Source organism: Lineus longissimus, chromosome 10 (genome assembly GCF_910592395.1).
Source record: "Lineus longissimus chromosome 10, tnLinLong1.2, whole genome shotgun sequence".
NCBI classification, from domain to species: domain Eukaryota; kingdom Metazoa; phylum Nemertea; class Pilidiophora; order Heteronemertea; family Lineidae; genus Lineus; species Lineus longissimus.
The window spans coordinates 3,082,852-3,100,807 of record NC_088317.1 but is presented as its reverse complement, the minus strand read 5'-3'; the positions used below and the strand labels follow the sequence as shown (position 1 = coordinate 3,100,807).

Genomic DNA, 17,956 nt, shown 5'->3' with positions numbered 1-17,956 from the left:
CTATAGTGCGTTCCGAAGATATTTGATCGGTGGGAAAGTGCTGACAGGCAAATTAGCTTGAGATGATTGACATTATATAATTGACTGCCTTTGCCGCGACCCCTCAATAGTTAATGTGAGACCATATCGTCAGATATACCCTAGTGCGCTAGTTGCGATATCGCTGAGGCGATATGGCTCAGTGTGCCCTGGGGAATCCGACGAGAGAACGGTTGAACCGCTCCCTGCATAAGCGATATTTTCCCTTGGAGTTGATCTACTGGATGATGCCGTATTTTGTGCTTCTAGCCAGTGTTCGAGATAACTCGTCAGTTGCGTGACTGAACACTCCAGGGTGTGCTGTAGATAAAAATGTACGTTGTACATCAAAATGTACATGCGGGCTGGTTTACTTGGATTGAAACTAATCACATTCGCCTTATCAAACCACGAGGTCATCGGGATATTGTGGTGAACACCAAAGCGTGCCCCCCGGTGACCAAAAACTACCTACTCGCCTCAAAAAACTAATCTATTCGATTATAACAAGGACATAAAAAATACCCAGGCACTCGCTTGTGTGACAAACCCGGGGTTCTTTCGACCTATTTTTTTATACTCTGAATTTCTATTGTCGATGGGCTTCGTTATTTTGCGATGATTTTGCCTCTGGGTCATGGTCGGCCTTTCTCGACGGAGCCACGGTAACAAACCATGAGATACAAGCACCTTATTAGGGCCAGCAAATGAAAGTATCATGGCCTTATTTCGTGGCGATAACCCGACGATTGCGGTACAGACTCGAGAGAAATAATATTCATCAGTGCCAAGTTATGTCGCATTTGTGTGTGCAGAATATTTGCATGACTGCCATGTCCGAGTCTAGTTATAATCACCCCCAGGGCGCATGTAAACGAGTGGTACATAAACTACATGTACGTCTATCATTTAGGCAAAAAGATTTGTGTACGTTGTATCCATTTGCCGAATTATTTATACCTCTGTTGCAACCGTGAAGAGAACTCCTAAGGAGAAACACATTACTCGTGCTCGTACCGAGCGCTCCATACATGCCGTAAACCAATCTAATCCCGCTGGGTTAGATACGGGGACCAGCATAGCATCAGATGAGACTGATGGAGGCACGCAGCTTCTCATTTCGTGCAAAGTAGCCTTTTCAAACAATCAAGATAGTTAATTGGAAAAAGCGCTATTGATAAAACTATGTGGTAATCCATGCCGATTCATGCGTATTTCTGCACGATGATTTTTTGGGTAGTATTTGTGCATTTGTCCGCACAACTAAATTTTACAGTGTATAGTCAGTTAGTACTTCGTTGCCTGCACCTGCACTCCTTATTGTAAATGCACCACATGTGTACGAATAATTGGTAATAATAATTAAAAATGAAAAAATTGTGTTGAAATCTAAATATAGTGCGTACATGTATGTATTTTTTTTACAAAATTATAAATTTTCAAATTCAAGTTGAATTTTCAAATCTTTGAACGAACAGAGTAGGCATTTGTAACGTGAAACAACATAAATTTATTGGAAATTAGCAATGGTCTCAGATCCGTCGGTTGTTATTCCGTTCACCACTCCGCACTCAACGCACCATCAAGTCCATCTCTGGTAATGAAAGCGCGGGGCAATCGGCAATAGACGGCCAAGCGTTCTCAGATGAAACGCTCACAAATTGATCGCTATTCCACTCTCGGGAAGCAGAATTCGGTTAAGTACACATCTACGTTAACGGCTGTTTCTTTGTGTAAGCGTTCTATCAGCGTTCGTGGTATATGGCGATTGTGAACGATTTGTTATATGACCTGTCTGTGAACGGCCGGATTGCCGAGAAAGCAATGGCGGGTTCATCGCGTTGGTGATAGAGTTTACCTTTCTTAGCAAACAGCCCTGATTTTTTGCATGATAACATTTCGTTTCGTACTACATGCGATGTTCGCTCTTGCCAATGGCTTTAACCGAAATTGTTGTATAATAGAACTACATGACTATTGGCCAATCGCGTGTCAAATGTGGGAAAACACGTCGTCAAACTCTTAAATGGGGAGACAGACATTTAGACATAAGACTGGCCTACTTCAGAACAGTCACAGCCTCCATAAACGTCTGATTCATCCATTCTTGATCAAAGGGGTATGTATTTGTGTATATAGGAGCTTTCTTTCCTTTTTTCTCTTACGAGTCGCTCTGCCACAGCACTAAGTCAAACTGTGGCATTTTCACCTCTCTTTCCTTGGTGTACCCGGATATGCGTGCTGTTAGAATCAGCTCTTTATCATCTTGCCTATTGATGAGTTCGCCGTGACAGCGCTCGTGATAAAGGGGCCCTGGTGCTCTCAGATGGCGCGGGAGCGTCTCGGGTACAACCGGAGCTCGGCGTGAATAGGTAAAAAAGGTGATGGAATTATTGTCTGTTCGAGACTGAGTGTATTATGCCGGCGTAATGCCAGTCTTCGCACCGGGTTTTTTTCACGGGCGATTTAGATTACATGTACTATTGAGAATAAAGTACAAACTCCCTCCATGAGAGCCATTCGTATCATTATTTATTTTCTGCGGACAGATCTACTACTCTCATACAAACATCAGTTCCCGACCAAAACATACATCATTGTGCAAAAAGGGTATCCAGTACGAAGAAAACAGCGGGAAGTGTGGGCTTCGTTTCTCCGCACCGTGATAAATATCATGGCGCCCACTCGTATCGTTTTGTAATACTGGAATAACGCGGTGCTTACATCGTTGATTCATCTTTTCTCATATTTTGCCGATGTTGGCTTGCTTCTCTTACACAGAGAATGGAAGTTGCGAATTTCAGATGGAAAATATACCAAACGAGTACGACTCAAATTACACATGTGTACGACTTGATTAGAACTAACGAGAGTGATAATAGCGGTTTTCATGCGTCATCACCATACACCTTTCCGTCAGCATCTGACTCGGACCAAGAATTGGTTAAACGACACCTCGAACGTCACCGCAGAGTAACTGACGATCTTCGAACACGGCCATTCAGCCCACGCTTTCTTCCATTCCTTATCTGAACGCCGCGGTAACCATAATATTACCAGCCACAACGTGAACTGGGTATAGATTCCCTCTTAGCAACCAGAGAACGATCCACCCTGAAGTAGTTCCGTTTAACGGCAGCGGAAAAATCGAAACTTGGGCTGCAGTGGCAACTGATGGGTATTTTTTTCTTATTCGCTGGTTGGTCACGTTAGTGCTGGGAACTTGTTTATATAATGACATTAATAAATTACATGTAGGTTACTTCAGTGCCTTCACCTTATACCATCAGTGATGATTGTCAGTTGTATATCGACCACATGCCTCTGTATAAAGTTCCTATGCAAATTGAGCTATGTTACGTCAATGCCTGCACCGCCTGTATCAGGAGACAATGCGTGCATGACATTCTATCAATTGGACATTCTCCCGCCCATCGGCGAACCTCCCTCTCTCGCCCTTGCAGTATGTGCTATATTGTAAGCTATCCACGTACATGCATGACCAACATTTCCCGAGCAGGTCGTGCGTGTCCCTTTAACGACGCTCATAACATTTGCTACATTTTGTACCGCCCGCGTTGAGATAGAATTAATAATTGAAAAAAAAGATGTTATACTTGCAAGTCTTTGTATGTTTTCTCTATAGCAAGTGCTATAATGTTACATCAGCGGTAAAAAACGATAACGTTACATGTGCATTACAGTGCTGCCTAATGTGGGTTTTTTTACGTCGTGCCTCGGAGCATGTTTTTTGTGATTCCGATAAGCACAACAGCTCGAGGAATGCATTAAAGTACCGCAGATTAACGTACTCGTGTGGAGTCTCATTTCCCCTGGTTATACGGTAGACCCCCAAACTTTTGCGACTCTTTATTTTTGCGATTCGCGAAAATTTCTTTTTTAAAAAGGATTTTATTTTGCGGATTACGAAATTTCTTTCCGCTTTTTCAATCATCAAATTTGTTTTCTCCTAAAAGCTTTTCGTCAAATAAATTTCTGAAATGTTGATTTGCGCTGTGCCACTCTGTTTAAGCCCTCAGTTTTGTCCTTTTCGCAAAAACAGTACTCGTTTATCTTTGATTGTTCGCTGCATTTGAAGTCATAAACGTCTTGACGCGAATGATCTTGATTTCCCGATCTATTTCCGATGTTCTGAAATTCCGACCATGCTCCACGTGTCCCTGGCGAGTCGAAAGGAATCCGAGCGATTTGGGTGGCTGTTCCATCAATGGCGCTGCAGCCCGTTGGCCAGACCGATCGATTTCCATCCGTCTTCATCTATCATCTGGTTACATCTCTTCGTGATAAATTGTTCAGTACACTCTCCCGTAGAGTTAACCCCTTGGGGTTTGCATAGCAATACTGCGTAGTGTGTGGGCTAAAAAACCTACGTCTCCTTTAATAATCCACGTACTTTTGGCTTTCGGTCATGTCGGTGAAAAGTGGCCAACTCCAGTGTTCGAAATACCGTATAGATAATACTTTTCCTTCTCAGGTAAAACTCGCGCGGATGTCGACATCAGGTCTAGGACGATAGCGTGATTTGACACTGCTGACTATTGCCTATTCGTGGCTATTTGCAATTATAAGAAAATGTTTTTCCTTTCTCTTTTTAGCTACAAAGACTGGCCCGCCCCTAGCCGCCTACAACAGGAACGCAGCCTACGAAAGGGAACTCAAACGAGAGGAAATCAAGGCCAAAGTCCTCAAAGCAAAACGAACCAAGGACTTCTACAAGGAGGCCGAGGAACAAGATGTCGATCAAGACACCGAAAACCCTGACACCGGAAATGACGCACCGGAACCGGATATTGAAAGGGAAACAGAAGATGATGACACGCGGAAGATGTTCCGGAATAAATCCCGGTCCGCTGCTCTCAGGTTGCTATGGCAACGGCGTAGGATTGAACAAGCCAAGCAGTGGTCCTATAACTCCGTTGTCAAGGGTGTCGGCGGGAAGCGGAAGCGAAGGTCAAGGACGAAGAGGATCAAGTTTTGCAGAGGACGGAAGTCAAGGTCAGCCAGGCTTGCTCGGGAAGAGGAGGCGGCATTTCAATTCTTTGAGGTGAGGCAATAAGGGACGCAACGTCGTCGTTGTGGCAGTCTTATTCTTCTTCTTCTCGTCCTCTTATCATGACTATTGTTTTCTTGCGTTCTCGGCCATGTTGTCGCAATGGCAACTGACGTCACATTTTTGTTATCAGGACACAGGGGGTTAATGTTCTTTTGATACCACATTCTGTGTTACGACGGGAATGCTCACACAAATGCGTCATAATGTGATTTACCAAGTAAAAACATACTAGTATTGACGCGGCCGCTTGCCACGGGCATAAACACATTGAATAGAACAAAGCAGTAGAGCTGTCGAGACGCTCAAATTAATCGCTAGCAGCGAATATATAATTCATATCCATCCATTTTCCGCTCCATGTTCCATCATCGACGATCTTTTGCTCTTTGTATTGGTGGGGCGATGTTCGATGAGTAGAATGGCGGCCTGTCGGCGAGGCCGTTGTAATTATAGCCTCGTGAAGAGTGAACGTCGTTCTCGATTCCGTAAATTGGCACGAATCCATTGTGTTGGTGCCGATGTGGAAATCCAAGCGTATAACAGAAATTTGGTGAATTCCTGGCCACATGATACCTCCTTATATAAAGCTTGTAAAAAAAGAAAGTTATGTAACTTAAATATTTCAGAATCATTACGTTTTATCTGCTTGTAGTTTTGTTTTTTAGAGAGCCGTCCGCGATTTTATGGTATTGGCCTACACGTAGTGCGATCTGGCGGTAGACTTGTAAACGAGACCAAACCAATACACTGAACCTTTAAGGTGCAGTCATGACAGGTGCAGCATCGCTAGCACTCACGTACCTTATCCGTTAGGCACGTATTAATTTGAGAAAAACGGTCGTCTTAAGATATCGACACCGCTTAGAATGGCTCTCGGAATGGATACCATATCGAACTCTCTCTTTAATCGATTGGTTTTATACACAGGTGCTGGTTATCAATATTCGCTGAATAAAAGTGTGTACTTTATAATGGCGGTCGGTATTTGATCTATAAAGCATAACATACTACGTGACCATTGTAAGCGGTATATTTGGCCGAGAGCCATGCCGATCCACTACAGACTGTTCGAAAATCAATAGCCAAGCAAATCGAACGATATGCGCTCTGCCGACAAAGGCTTTCATTACACCGGGAGGTCCCGGATGTGGGACAGGCGCGTGATGTGATCCGAATCGGAGTGTTACCGGGTATTGAAAGACTGTCGGAATCAACAGATTAATTAGTGATCGACCCATCCCCGACATTTCTTACCTTGATGAGGCCAACACGCTTCATTTTGATATGAATATAACAAGATTCATTGCCACATGTAAAACGCTACCTTAGATATTTCGAAGGTTTTATTTCTGACACTTTTGACACTCAATGTAGTCTACAACCGCCGCCGATGATTTTACGTCGATAGCGTCAGTCGTTACGTCTACATAGGCTATCGCCGCTCAGTTTACCTGCAGTTGCCAGGCGGAGTGAGTTAATCTATTAGACATTGATTTACACCGTGTTTCTTGAATGAACTTTCCAAAGCTCTCCCGCGCGCACGAATGTTGACCTACACACTCACTGGCGGGGTCAAGTGCAGTGTAAATATAAGACACGAACGTACCTCCTACATGGTTTTCAAAGAATTGCATCATCTACATCATCTACATCATCTACACATCTGAAAGTGTGTTTTAGCCAGAATGGAGATAAAGAAACGTTTACAGGCACTCCCGCTCACGATCCCGCTAAAAGCCAACCTCCACGGAGTTATTCATAGAGCGTTTTATGCCCAGTGCCCTTGGCTTTGTTATCTGACGAGTAAGCGTGCGTACCCACGCACAGGGCCTTTGTTTCTTCCGCCGCGGTCGGATGCTTAGGAACTAAGGGTCTTGTACGTAATACATGTACTCTTATGTGAAAGCACATAACTTATTCATGGTCCAAAGAGAGTTAACCTTTTTACGTCAATGCCGTCTTAGCCTTTCCTTTCCGTCGCCAATAACATGAGATCGCCGCGTGCACATCAGTTCTAACGCTCGTCTTTGTTACTTTCTAGTCTATCATGTATAACCAATACTAAAATGTACATAGCTTTCTGTCAAGTGATTCCATGCTAAGTTGCCCGTTATAGCTGTATATTTTCCTATTACATTATGTTCGCGCAAGGGTTCCCAACTCAAGATGATATAATATCATTCCTGTGCCTGCCTGCGACGCCATCTGTCTTTATCACGTGCAATTCATGCACACGCGACTGGTACAGTCAAAATCTATTTATAACTCGGGTTTAATTTGTGTACATGATGTAGTGCATGATGTACACTGTTTCTGGCCAATTAGTTAACTTGAACTCCACTATCATCCAGTTCAAGCTAACTTTGACTCAATTTATGTGTACACGTTATTTATTGCGCGAAGTACTCTTCAGACTTATCGATTAGGACAGTCGCATGGCTTGGCGGTATTTCCGCGCTATTATCGTTAACATAATCGTATCTCATGGAAAAAGGTCTAATTTATAAGTCGTTTTGTCTTTCTTGAATCGTATCAAGTTCAATTAATTTCATTAGATGAATTAGAATAATGGAATGATAAAACTGAGAATGCCCGCTATAGGATTCCCAAATTTTGAAACCTAGAGCTAAAATATGATTGTTATGATTTGAGACGATGAAGATAGCCTGCAGAATGGTTCAATGTTATTAAGTGCGTGTCTCCGGCATTGACAGAATGCAAGAGCATACGAACGAACGCCGTAAAAAAATGCTTATTATCATCATCATCTGCCGGAACGATTTATAACTCCATTACTTTTTTTCAGGGTGATGACACTTACGACTTCCATGACGACGACGCATGCCCAGAGATGCCGGATACACGTCAGGTTCCGCCGGAAATGAAGCGGATGGTTGTCAACAAAAACTCTGGGGAGACGATTCTGCACCGTGCTGCTAGATTGGGATACGAGGTGAGCGGAAAACGACAATTTATGGCCCAGGCTCTTGGTATTTAGTTCCGGGTCATTATTAAGGAGATGATATACGGATAGTTAGCGCTATTTACCATAATCGTACCGTTGTTTTATTCAATGGAGTGTTACATTTTGACCTCATCAGACTAATGGCAATGATAGGCTCTTCGATTAATTGGGTGTTGCCTCGCTAGTGTTTTGTTAACCGGTCCTAAATGTCTCATTCCCTTCTTTTCAGGATGTTGTCATCTACTGCCTGGAGACTGGCACCGCTGCCGTGAACGCCCGAGACAACGCCGGTTATACGCCGTTACACGAGTGCTGCGTCCGAGGTCACCTCAACATCGCCAAGTACTTGATCAACTACGGAGCCAATGTGAACTGTAGTGCCACTGATGGAACGAGGTAGGGATAGCAGTGAATTGTTTTGATTTATAACTAAAAAGCAGTGAAACTATCAAGTTAAGGCTGTCCACATAGAAGGGGCCACCCAGCATAAAAAGAAAGGTCTTCTGCGTGTCAAGGACTATGACAAAATTAAAACCAGGACACCTGATAAAATATGCTATTCTAGCTGGATAAAAGTTCGAAATCGAATTTAATTAAACGAGAAATGAAATTCAGAATCTCCGTCTAGCAATACCCATGCCTCTGTCCTCTAGGCCAATCCACGACGCCGTAGACCATGATCGCCTCGAAGTCGTCCGCCTGCTCCTCTCCCACGGGGCTGACCCGCTCCTGGCCACCTACTCTGGGCGGACACCCATGAAGGCCGCCCGCTACCCAAAGATGAGGGCTTTCCTCAAGGGATTCCTGGCAGATCTGAACGGGCCGAACGAGGAGGAAGGAGAAACGCCAACTCCTTGGGAATTCAATGGCTCAAGCTATTATTCGGGTAGGTAAACTAGATATCAAAATACATGTATTGAGCATTTCCTTGATTCGTTGTTTACTGCACGGTTGCTGCATTTCGGACATTTTAAAAGTATGCCGCTACCTACATGTACAATGAGTGCGTTTACTGCTTCTTTTAAAGCTCGGGCGTAAAACAACAAAGCCTCTAATGCATCTGTTGACACAAGGGAAATTGTGTTCATCTCTGTGCCAGGTCCATTTATACATAAGATAAAGCAACTAATTTTCGCAATTTGCTACAAAAAAGGAAGCAAGAGTGAAGTAACGTTTACCATGATTACTATTTCTAAAAAAATCTATTGTTTATTTCAGATCCAACGACAAACACGGGTTTTGCGATATTCTCCGATCTCCCATCAGACCCAGAGGATGGTGACCATGACCTTGAATTCGAGTTTTCATCGCAGCCGCACATTCGAACTTACCGACTGGAGTTAGAGAATGAAAATGGGTAGGTAATGTACTTATCAACATGTCGTCATCAGTGTCGTAAATGAATAAATATCCCACCGCTTTCCCTCGTACAAATTTACTGCAAATAACAACGCTTCTTTTTTCGTTACCGTTTCAGGCCGAAGAACTATGTTTTGATGACCGACGTCCTCGAACAGCTGAAGCTGTCGAGACAAGAATTCATGGAACGCCACCCCAAAATCTGTGTCGGCACCAAAAGGATTCGTAGTGCCATATTTCGTCAACAGGTGGAACTATCGTGCTTTGATGACATCACTGGGGCGTCTGGTTCGAATTCACGGCGGCAGGCGCAGTTTACGGAGTTATTACGTCTTGATTGCGGCGTTCGCGAATTGCTTGACATTCCTGTTGTTTTGATGGATTATGTCACGGAAACTGTCCAAATTCCGCCCCGTGTTTCTGATCAAGAAGAAGATGTCGAGTCAGTCATGTCGGAGGATACTGTGATTTACGATGCTGATGATCTCGGGAACGAGGCTGACGTAGATGAGGAAAAGCCGTCTGCTGAGCCGGAAGCTACTACGTCATGTGATATTGACACTTTGCGTAGAACTGACGTTGAAACCCTTTCTCATGACAATGTTATTCCAAAGGAAGTTGAACGAACTGCGAGTGAGTGTCTGGTCATAAAACAGGAAAAAAGTCCAGAGGCTGTTGAAACTGCATCTCCGCTTTCAGAACTTCAGCAAAGACAATGGCCTGAAACAGACTATACTCAGGAAAGGGTACCTCTCAGTTCGCGGTATAACAGGGACCAACCTCCCCGACAAATGCCAGATTATTACAGACAGTTACCTCGTGCCATACCGGAGGGTTACCCATTAGATCGTCGGGTTTCGTCAGCGGCTGTCACCTCAATGCCTGCGGTGGTTCGGGGCACGTTGCCGCATGTGCAGCAGCTGGACTCCAGGGGGACTTTAGATTTGAACAGTGCAATGCATAGATCAATTACGCAGGCCATGACGCATCATCCTGCCGAGTTGGCTGTAAGCAGGGAACAAATGGTGGCTGCAAGTCGAGAACAGATGTCTAAATCGGGAGTCAACTATCACAACTTTCCGTATATGTATAAGACGCCACATCATAGTCACATGCGCGGTAACGTGCCCGCGGTTCACCAGTACCCTCTGCCCCACCCAGCATCCCAACAGTACCCTGTTGGACACCAGCATCCTCATCATCCGCCTACGACACGTACAGACTACTACTCTCGCAGATATAGGCATCCCATGCCGCAAAACTGCCATAATTTGTTCCAAATGCAACAACAGCGTAGCCATAGAGACCATTCGCAACATTTGGGGGCTGCCCACTCCAAAGAAATGGAGGCCCTGGCAGAAGCAAAACGGACAACTGACTCAATGGAGTCGGCATACCTATTAAAAGTCGCCACAACGCCTGAGGAATATTTCATGACGTATAAACAGCGCCTAAATTCAAACAATTCCCCGCAATATCATCACCAACGAAATCCGCCATCACTGGTGAATGGCATCGGCACACCTCCACATCCGCACGTTCCTGCGCATGTTCAGACAAGACCTGATCGCCTTCCGCCATATTCATGAGACAGAGCTCTGAATAGAATGCTTATTTATTACTTCATCAGTGTGATGCTACATCAAATATTTCTAAGTGTTGCGTCAATTCCTGTGCTTTTACTGTTAGGTGTTTCTGGACTGAGCTTTGATACAGGGATGAAATTTATTCCTACAGATGTTTAACTGTTTCGTCTAACATTAAAGTAAGAGTGTCTCAAGATTATGCTCAAGATCATGCTGAATCATGCTTAATCGTGAGGGTTCCTAAATCTTTACAAAAAGGGCCAACATTTGGCTCCTTCAGAAACACATTGTCAAACATTCCACCAACTGTTTGCATGCACGTGGCACTTCGGGATTTATGCATATCGTGCCTCTGGCACAGGAGCTCTGTAACTAATCCGGCATTATTTTGAGACTCTCATCCTTTCATGCCCTGCCAGGTCCAGTAGAGGCCCTACCAATCGATGAGGTATGACTCGGTGATCTCAAACCTTTGAAAAAAACAGGAGGTGATGTTCAAGGCCTGCATTTAATGTTTCAATAAAAAAGGGTGCTTTTATTGTGTATTTTACATTTCTCGCTTGCAAGTTTTTGTTTGTAACTTTCGCGGCAAACCGTTGGCAAAGCGTCCTGGTTCAATCTCCTAGCCTCGAGATTGGTAACCGTTGCTTAGTGTTGTGACACTAGCTCTGTTTACCAACGTTCATTTGGCCTCTTCTGGTTGGTCACTTCCGGCCAGCAAATGGAAGCTAGTCCTCTCGTTGGGAGATTGGTCCTGGTGCAACGAAACGTGCTGATTCAGCCGATAATTGTCACGCCCCTTTCACAGCGTGTCTCCGGCAAAAGGTTAAAAAGGCGCACGAAATTATCAGAAGTTTACGATGTACCCACAGTAACCGACTCACTATCTGGATGAGTAATCATGACGAAATAATCTCTTGATATAACGCCTTTAGTAGATGGTTGATATTAGCCAGGTTTCGCCAACCATACGAAGAGCTACATGTGCGAACGACGAAGTACGAAGTATTAAATGTCCGCCTCGAAGACGTTATCATGGGTGTGTCTAGGACTCGATTCGGAAATGACGACGATCGGTGTGCTCAAGTTTCAAGCATATTTGCATCATTGATGTGATGTGTAAACATGTATGAGATCGAGACTGTAAATATATAGATGTAAATATTCGTGTTATGGATTAAATACGGGTTAAACAGAATAAACGAAGTCCGCGAAATAATACGTGAATTAGTAGCCTTCTTTTTTTAACCTATTAATGCCATTTTGTGTACCTATTTTTCCTGTACCTTTTTTTACCGTATACCGTTCCAAAGGCCTCAAAGGATAACAGTAGCAGTAGCCTATTACCATCTTGACCCTCAAGCCTTGGATCCATTCCGCCGACCCGGACTCCGTTACACCGTGAGGGGAGGGATTAACGGACCGAGTAACTCTGATGGTTGAGAATACAGCCTTGGTGCGCGTGGCTTGGTGTTATCCGCGAATCATACGTCCAAGGTTCCCCATATGTAGTGCTGGTGCACCCTTGGTCAAAACATGTGCAGAATAGGCCAAAGTAAGCTAGTGGGCGGTTCAGTTTATGCTGACCGAGGCTATCATCTGCCAGCAACTGGGTCAATTTGATATAAGTTACACTTTGGTCCGACTCTACATTAAAGGATCGGGACGATTAGGTAATAGGGAACGAACTTTGGCCCAGGCAGATAAAGAATAATCTGAAGTGTCGTTGATATCACCGATCGTCCCCATCTGCGAGCTCAGTGCACAAAGTGCTCTCCATTTGGCACAATCTAACGTTGCGCATGGATGCGCACATCGTTTACTGGTGTATAAATCGTGATATATGCTTAGCAGGTGTTGTACTAGAGGCACGAGTACAGATGGCCGGCGACTCGCAACGCAGAAGTATCGCTAAAAACATTATTATGGAGGTTTGGGGGTAAGTTCTGTCATACAATTGAAGTAGGCTTACATTCTCTCGGGAAAATATCGGCTGGGTCTGTGTGTTGGCGGCTCGAAAGCTCTTGAGGCCTTTAGAATACAATAAACCAAACTACCCGTACACATACACACGCACTAAACCTTTTGATGGTGGGGCCAGAGTTTTTCAAGTTTCGACTCTGGTCGAGCCCTGTCATGTGGCGAGCAGTGTGCACGCTTGACAGCCATTCGACAAACGGTTCGACGGAGAATTTCCCCCTGCAGGTCAAGTCTCGCTTCGGCAAGAAGTACATGTACCCATGCCGACTTACCGGCGGTGTACGTCAATCCTAAAGTCTCCTCCTTTCATCGAAAGCTTGGTAGACGCGCAACGCCGGTAGATGGTATAGCCAGTGCGACAGCTACTGCCATTACTTGAGTCGGCCAACCAACCAACCCTTTTATGGTATTTTAGTTTAGTCTGTCATGTCTGTTTGGTTTTCCTTACAGAATGATAAGTTGATGACAGAATGTGTGATCTGCCAACGCATTCTACCGGTATGGAAATAACACTGATCATCGTGCAGCTGTTACAGAAGCTGTGATTGATCGGGGAGACATAGTAGCACGCGGCACAGTGGTCGAATCGAAGTGAGATGAACACTAAAGCCCCATGTTCTCCGAGTGCGGATATAGATAAGGCCATGGAGGGTCTTCAACAACTTTTGGAGACTATAGGTGATCCGGATCACGGGTCCGTCACCTCATTACCTACTTCGTCGCCGGATCGCAGCGCTCACGTTGGTCATTCAACCGACCCTCAACTTGAGAAGTCAGGACTGTCCATGAGCCATCCAGATACCCCTGTGGCATCTCTCAAGCAAAAACCACCAGATGTCCCACAGCCTAATCCCCTATCACACACTGAAAAGGGAAATACACATGAGAGCTTAGTATCAAATTCGGCAGGAGAAACGAATCGAAGCCCGCAATCAGTGAACCAAAAGCCAGGGAATTCGGTCACATTCAGTTTACCAGAATATGGACAAAGAGTTATCAATAGGCCAGGTTATCATGGGGTTCCAAATGATATTGTCGGTGAACCTGCCCACCTGCCGAACTCCTGTACAGGTGAGGTAGATATCAAGCGGAATGTAACCGAACATAACTGGCGCGATTCCATGGACGAACCAAGATTGTTACTTTGTCCTGCACCAACAGACAAGGATGCGACACACCTGTCTGTTTCAAGGGATAATGTGTTTGCCGGTAAACAGAAGCATGGGCCTGGAAAAACCAGTGTTGGGAATGGGACACCAACTGGAGTAGAGGTAGATGTTCCAATGTCTTGTCCTCATCCAAGAACCTTGGATCAGACAGACGGGGCATATGGTGACCACGACTCAACATCCGAAAGCGGGTCGTATGATTTCACACCTGATGATGCCATAAGAGCCTTAAATCGGAAAGAAGAGCAAATGAAGCTAGTTGACAAACTGTTTCCCAACTACCCAGATGAGGTTCCGAAGTTCACTGCTCCAGATGGTGGATATGCCTGGGTTGTTCTTGCCGCTTCGTTCCTTCTACAGGGCATTACTATCGCGTTGCCATTATCGTTCGGGGTGCTCTATTTGGAGCTTCTTAGCTACTTTGAGGATTCTAATACGAAAACCGCGTGGATTGGTTCCATTGCCGCAGGATTCGGACTTGGGGCAGGTGAGAAACTCGGAACGCTTAGCTTCAACCATCTTGAGACAGGGAATGTCAAAGATGCTTCTTGAATAATGTTTTTAAACGTATAAGTCAGTTAGAATTGAAAGAGTATCTTAAGATCTGCACGAGGTCATTGACGTGACACTCGTATTTGGCTTTCCTTGTAGCTCGAGGAATTAGCGAACTCAAAATCTGTCGCCGCTAATATACATGTACATTTATATGTTCATGCATTGCAATTGGGAAATTACTTCTTCTGGTTTTAAACGTGTTCACCTTCGACTAATTCCATTCCAGGGCCTATTTCAAGCATTTTGTGTAACTACGTTGGGTACAGACTGACTTGCATCATCGGAGGCTTGGTGGCGGCTCTTGGTCTCTTCGTCAGTTCGTTTGCGCCAAATGTTTATATGCTATGTGGAAGCTTTGGTGTCCTCACAGGTAAGGTTAATCATAAAAGGGCTTCACTATGTGAAGAATGTTTATTTCTTTGCCCAACACTTTTGTTTCAGCTGAGCTGGATGTCAAAAGACTTGTCATGTCGCTACATTTTCATATCTTCTTTTCATCATTCTTTTACGTTAGGAATTTTTGAGATGCACACTAGCTAGACAGCCAGTCCGTTTTTGGTAACGAATGCGGCTGTTCTAGAGAGTTTCAGGGCCCACAGCGCCCCAAAGCTTTGTGGTCAGTTTGGTGTCAGATGGCCAGTATTTCCTCTCTGTTCTTCATTACGACCAATCGAGTACGGAGAAGGTGACCTGGAGCCCGGTCATCAACTCCACGTAGATTCTCGTAAGTCTCTTCTGTGAATGAGTTTTTTCTTGAGGCAGTTCTCTTCGTCTAATCGTCTAATTTTCTAATCATCGCTAGATATATAATTCTACACCTCAACTACGGTATACATTGGTCAAACGTTATGAATATAAAGTCCACCAATGACAACTATGTATCTTTAGTCTTATCAACAATGGACTAAGTGTTATTCATTTGTCTTGTTGATATAAGTCTGCGTAAACCGTCTACACCTAATTTCACAGTTCAGATAAATATCAGCAAACGGTAATCAATGAGTGCTATGTACAGTAATGGCTGGTTTCTATCAGCTAGTACATCTATTTGCTCGAACTGTGAAAATAATTTGTGACCTGCTCTTATCTGTAGAAACTTTTATGACCAGACATGACCGATATGGTCGGTCAGATGAACGAACACCTCTTCTCAGTGTTTGATGAATTCTAAAGTAGTGCAGAGTACAAAGGTTGCTAACATCAACCATCCTGAACTAGACGTGAACACCACTTCAGCATTTGATCGAGACCCAATACTTATACCTCCCTTGCTGGGTGCGTCGACGGAGGCCTATCCATTTCAATCATCGCTACATTTGAGGGCCAATACTAGTATTTGCTTTATGTCGTAAATGATAAACAGGCAATGTCTCTTTTAGCAGATATATAACTCCAGTGTTCCTTTTCCAGGACTCGGAGTCAGTATGTCTTACATTCCCGCAGTGGTCATCATTGGGTACTATTTCGACAAAAGAAGGACCATGGCAAACGGCATTGCCTGCGCAGGCGTGGCCGCCGGGGCGTTGGTCTACCCGCTCTTGATAGAAATGCTAATTGTGTCCTACACATGGAGAGGTGCAATGATTGTACTCAGTGGAGTCATGTTGAACTGTTGTGTCCTCGGGTTGCTCCTTCGCCCGACACGTTACTGTAAGCTCTTTAGAAGAAGAGGAAAGACAAGTATTTTGAATGGTGCGTTGCTCTCCGATTGGAGATTCTGTTTATTTTGTCTCTCTGAAATTTTATGGAACATTGGAAGTTTAGTATTTCTTACCAGTGCCGCAGATCATGCGAACTTAACGGGAAAAAGTGATGACAAATCGGTCCTTTTGCTTTCTATAACCGGCATCGGAGGCTTCGTTGGACGAATTGTCATGGCATTCGCCACAAATCCCAGGAACTGCAACCGACCTTTGTGTCTAGCTGTAGCAACCTTGATTACCGTTATTCCAATGGCGTTGTTCACGGTGAGTGACTTGTACTCGGTCCTTGCTGTCCATTGTCTCGTGTACGGTCTTGGATTCGGATTCCAACTTGGCCTTCTTGCCGTTGTGACTGCGGAGCTGTTCACCTTGGAGAAGCTTACCAGTGCTTATGGATATGTAATGTTTGCGGATGGTATTGGAGGTTTTATTGGGCCGTTTGTAACAGGTGGGTGGCTTTTTCAAATTAGCATTATCATCAGGTGAAGGTGTTCGTGCAAAAAGGTGGTCAATTGAATTTTGTTCTAAAGGTGACTTAGTAACCTATTTGATCAAGACGTCATCTTCGCCGTGTCATCTTCGGGAATTTCCGGAAGGTCGACTGAAGTGTTGCCAAAACTAGTATGACCATGATATGGGTTTCACCGTTACCTCGTTGCTACCTGGACCCAGTTGTTCAAAATAAGTTTCGTCACCAACGCTGACTTGGCGTTGAGACTGTTCGATTCACTGGAGGAGATAACGCAAAGTAAAGTTGATGCCAGCGTTAGTGACGAAAGATGTTTTGAACAACCGGGCCCTGATGTTTGTTATACAATATAAGGACATGAAATAGTCTCATTGTCTTTAACTCCAGGGGTGTTGTTCGACTATTCCAAAATGTATTTCCCAGCTCTCCTGTTCGGAGCATCGGTGTCCCTCCTAGCCGCTGTTATATTCTTCATCCTTGTGGTGGATCAGTTTCTACAACACAAAACAGGAGGCGAAATGAGAGGAAGACCAGATATTGAAGGTACAGTAGAGAGTTCAAGTTGAATCTAGAAACAATAGAGGGGGTGTCCTTAAGAGTCGCTGTCGCTGATATACATTTTATATCTTCCATTTTCAGAGGACAACTTTTTATGAGCCAGAAGGTGACGTTTGGTGCTGACGGTGCTGTGATTGGCTTCCTGAAGATGACGTCATGATCTGTGATGGTTCTCTTACATTCTTGCAGGACCACGGAGCCGAGCGCACACTGTATGCAAAAAACTGTGATATTCAACATTATGCAAGAGTGGGACTACATTGAGCAGCTTTTGCTGTCATGGACAGGCTTTTGAGTTTATTTTTTGTTAAATTTATATAGAGTGTGGTACAGTATTGAGTACTGATAAGATATTGAAATCCAATAAATTACTTATATGAGAATGTACGTATTAGTTGAAAAGCGTATTTGTCCCCCCCCCCCCCTCAGAGACCAGAAAGGTAGCTTGGACAGCCCGAGACAACTTGTATTGTAGAAAAATCGGGTGAATTATAGTGAATACATCCGTGATACATACTAT

General features: G+C 44.3%; 2 protein-coding genes across 6 annotated transcripts in view; both read left to right on the top strand.

Annotated features, from left to right (window-relative positions):
- LOC135494394 (uncharacterized) overlaps positions 1 to 12,209 on the top strand; it is a 66,091-nt gene extending 53,882 nt beyond the window's left edge. For all 4 annotated transcript variants that reach the window (XM_064782316.1, XM_064782317.1, XM_064782318.1 and 1 more), the window contains 6 exons: positions 4,635 to 5,083; positions 7,899 to 8,045; positions 8,287 to 8,453; positions 8,711 to 8,943; positions 9,276 to 9,414; positions 9,535 to 12,209. In XM_064782316.1, coding sequence (XP_064638386.1) covers positions 4,635 to 5,083; positions 7,899 to 8,045; positions 8,287 to 8,453; positions 8,711 to 8,943; positions 9,276 to 9,414; positions 9,535 to 11,005 — 2,606 coding nt within the window. In that variant the 3' untranslated portion in view covers positions 11,006 to 12,209. The remainder of the gene's footprint in view (positions 1 to 4,634; positions 5,084 to 7,898; positions 8,046 to 8,286; positions 8,454 to 8,710; positions 8,944 to 9,275; positions 9,415 to 9,534) is intronic.
- Positions 12,210 to 12,780: 571 nt separating this feature from the next.
- Positions 12,781 to 17,819, top strand: LOC135494406 (monocarboxylate transporter 4-like). 2 transcript variants are annotated; one of them, XM_064782339.1, is made up of 6 exons: positions 12,781 to 12,941; positions 13,433 to 14,638; positions 14,933 to 15,076; positions 16,117 to 16,857; positions 17,266 to 17,421; positions 17,518 to 17,819. In XM_064782339.1, the coding sequence occupies exons 2-6, from the start codon at positions 13,579 to 13,581 to the stop codon at positions 17,532 to 17,534; spliced, it is 2,118 nt and encodes a 705-aa protein (XP_064638409.1). In that variant the 5' UTR covers positions 12,781 to 12,941; positions 13,433 to 13,578; the 3' UTR covers positions 17,535 to 17,819. The 2 variants fall into 2 exon arrangements, with proteins under 2 accessions (XP_064638409.1, XP_064638410.1); XM_064782340.1 differs by lacking the exon at positions 16,117 to 16,857.
- Positions 17,820 to 17,956: the final 137 nt, after the last annotated feature.

What these genes read in the sequence shown, in the direction of transcription:
- LOC135494406 (XM_064782339.1), top strand. Translation starts at nt 13,579, where the DNA reads ATGAACACTAAAGCCCCATGTTCTCCGAGTGCGGATATAGATAAGGCC. An exon ending in AGGATTCGGACTTGGGGCAG is followed by an intron (nt 14,639 to 14,932) that starts GTGAGAAACTCG and finishes ATTCCATTCCAG; the next exon opens with GGCCTATTTCAAGCATTTTG. An exon ending in AAGCTTTGGTGTCCTCACAG is followed by an intron (nt 15,077 to 16,116) that starts GTAAGGTTAATC and finishes TTCCTTTTCCAG; the next exon opens with GACTCGGAGTCAGTATGTCT.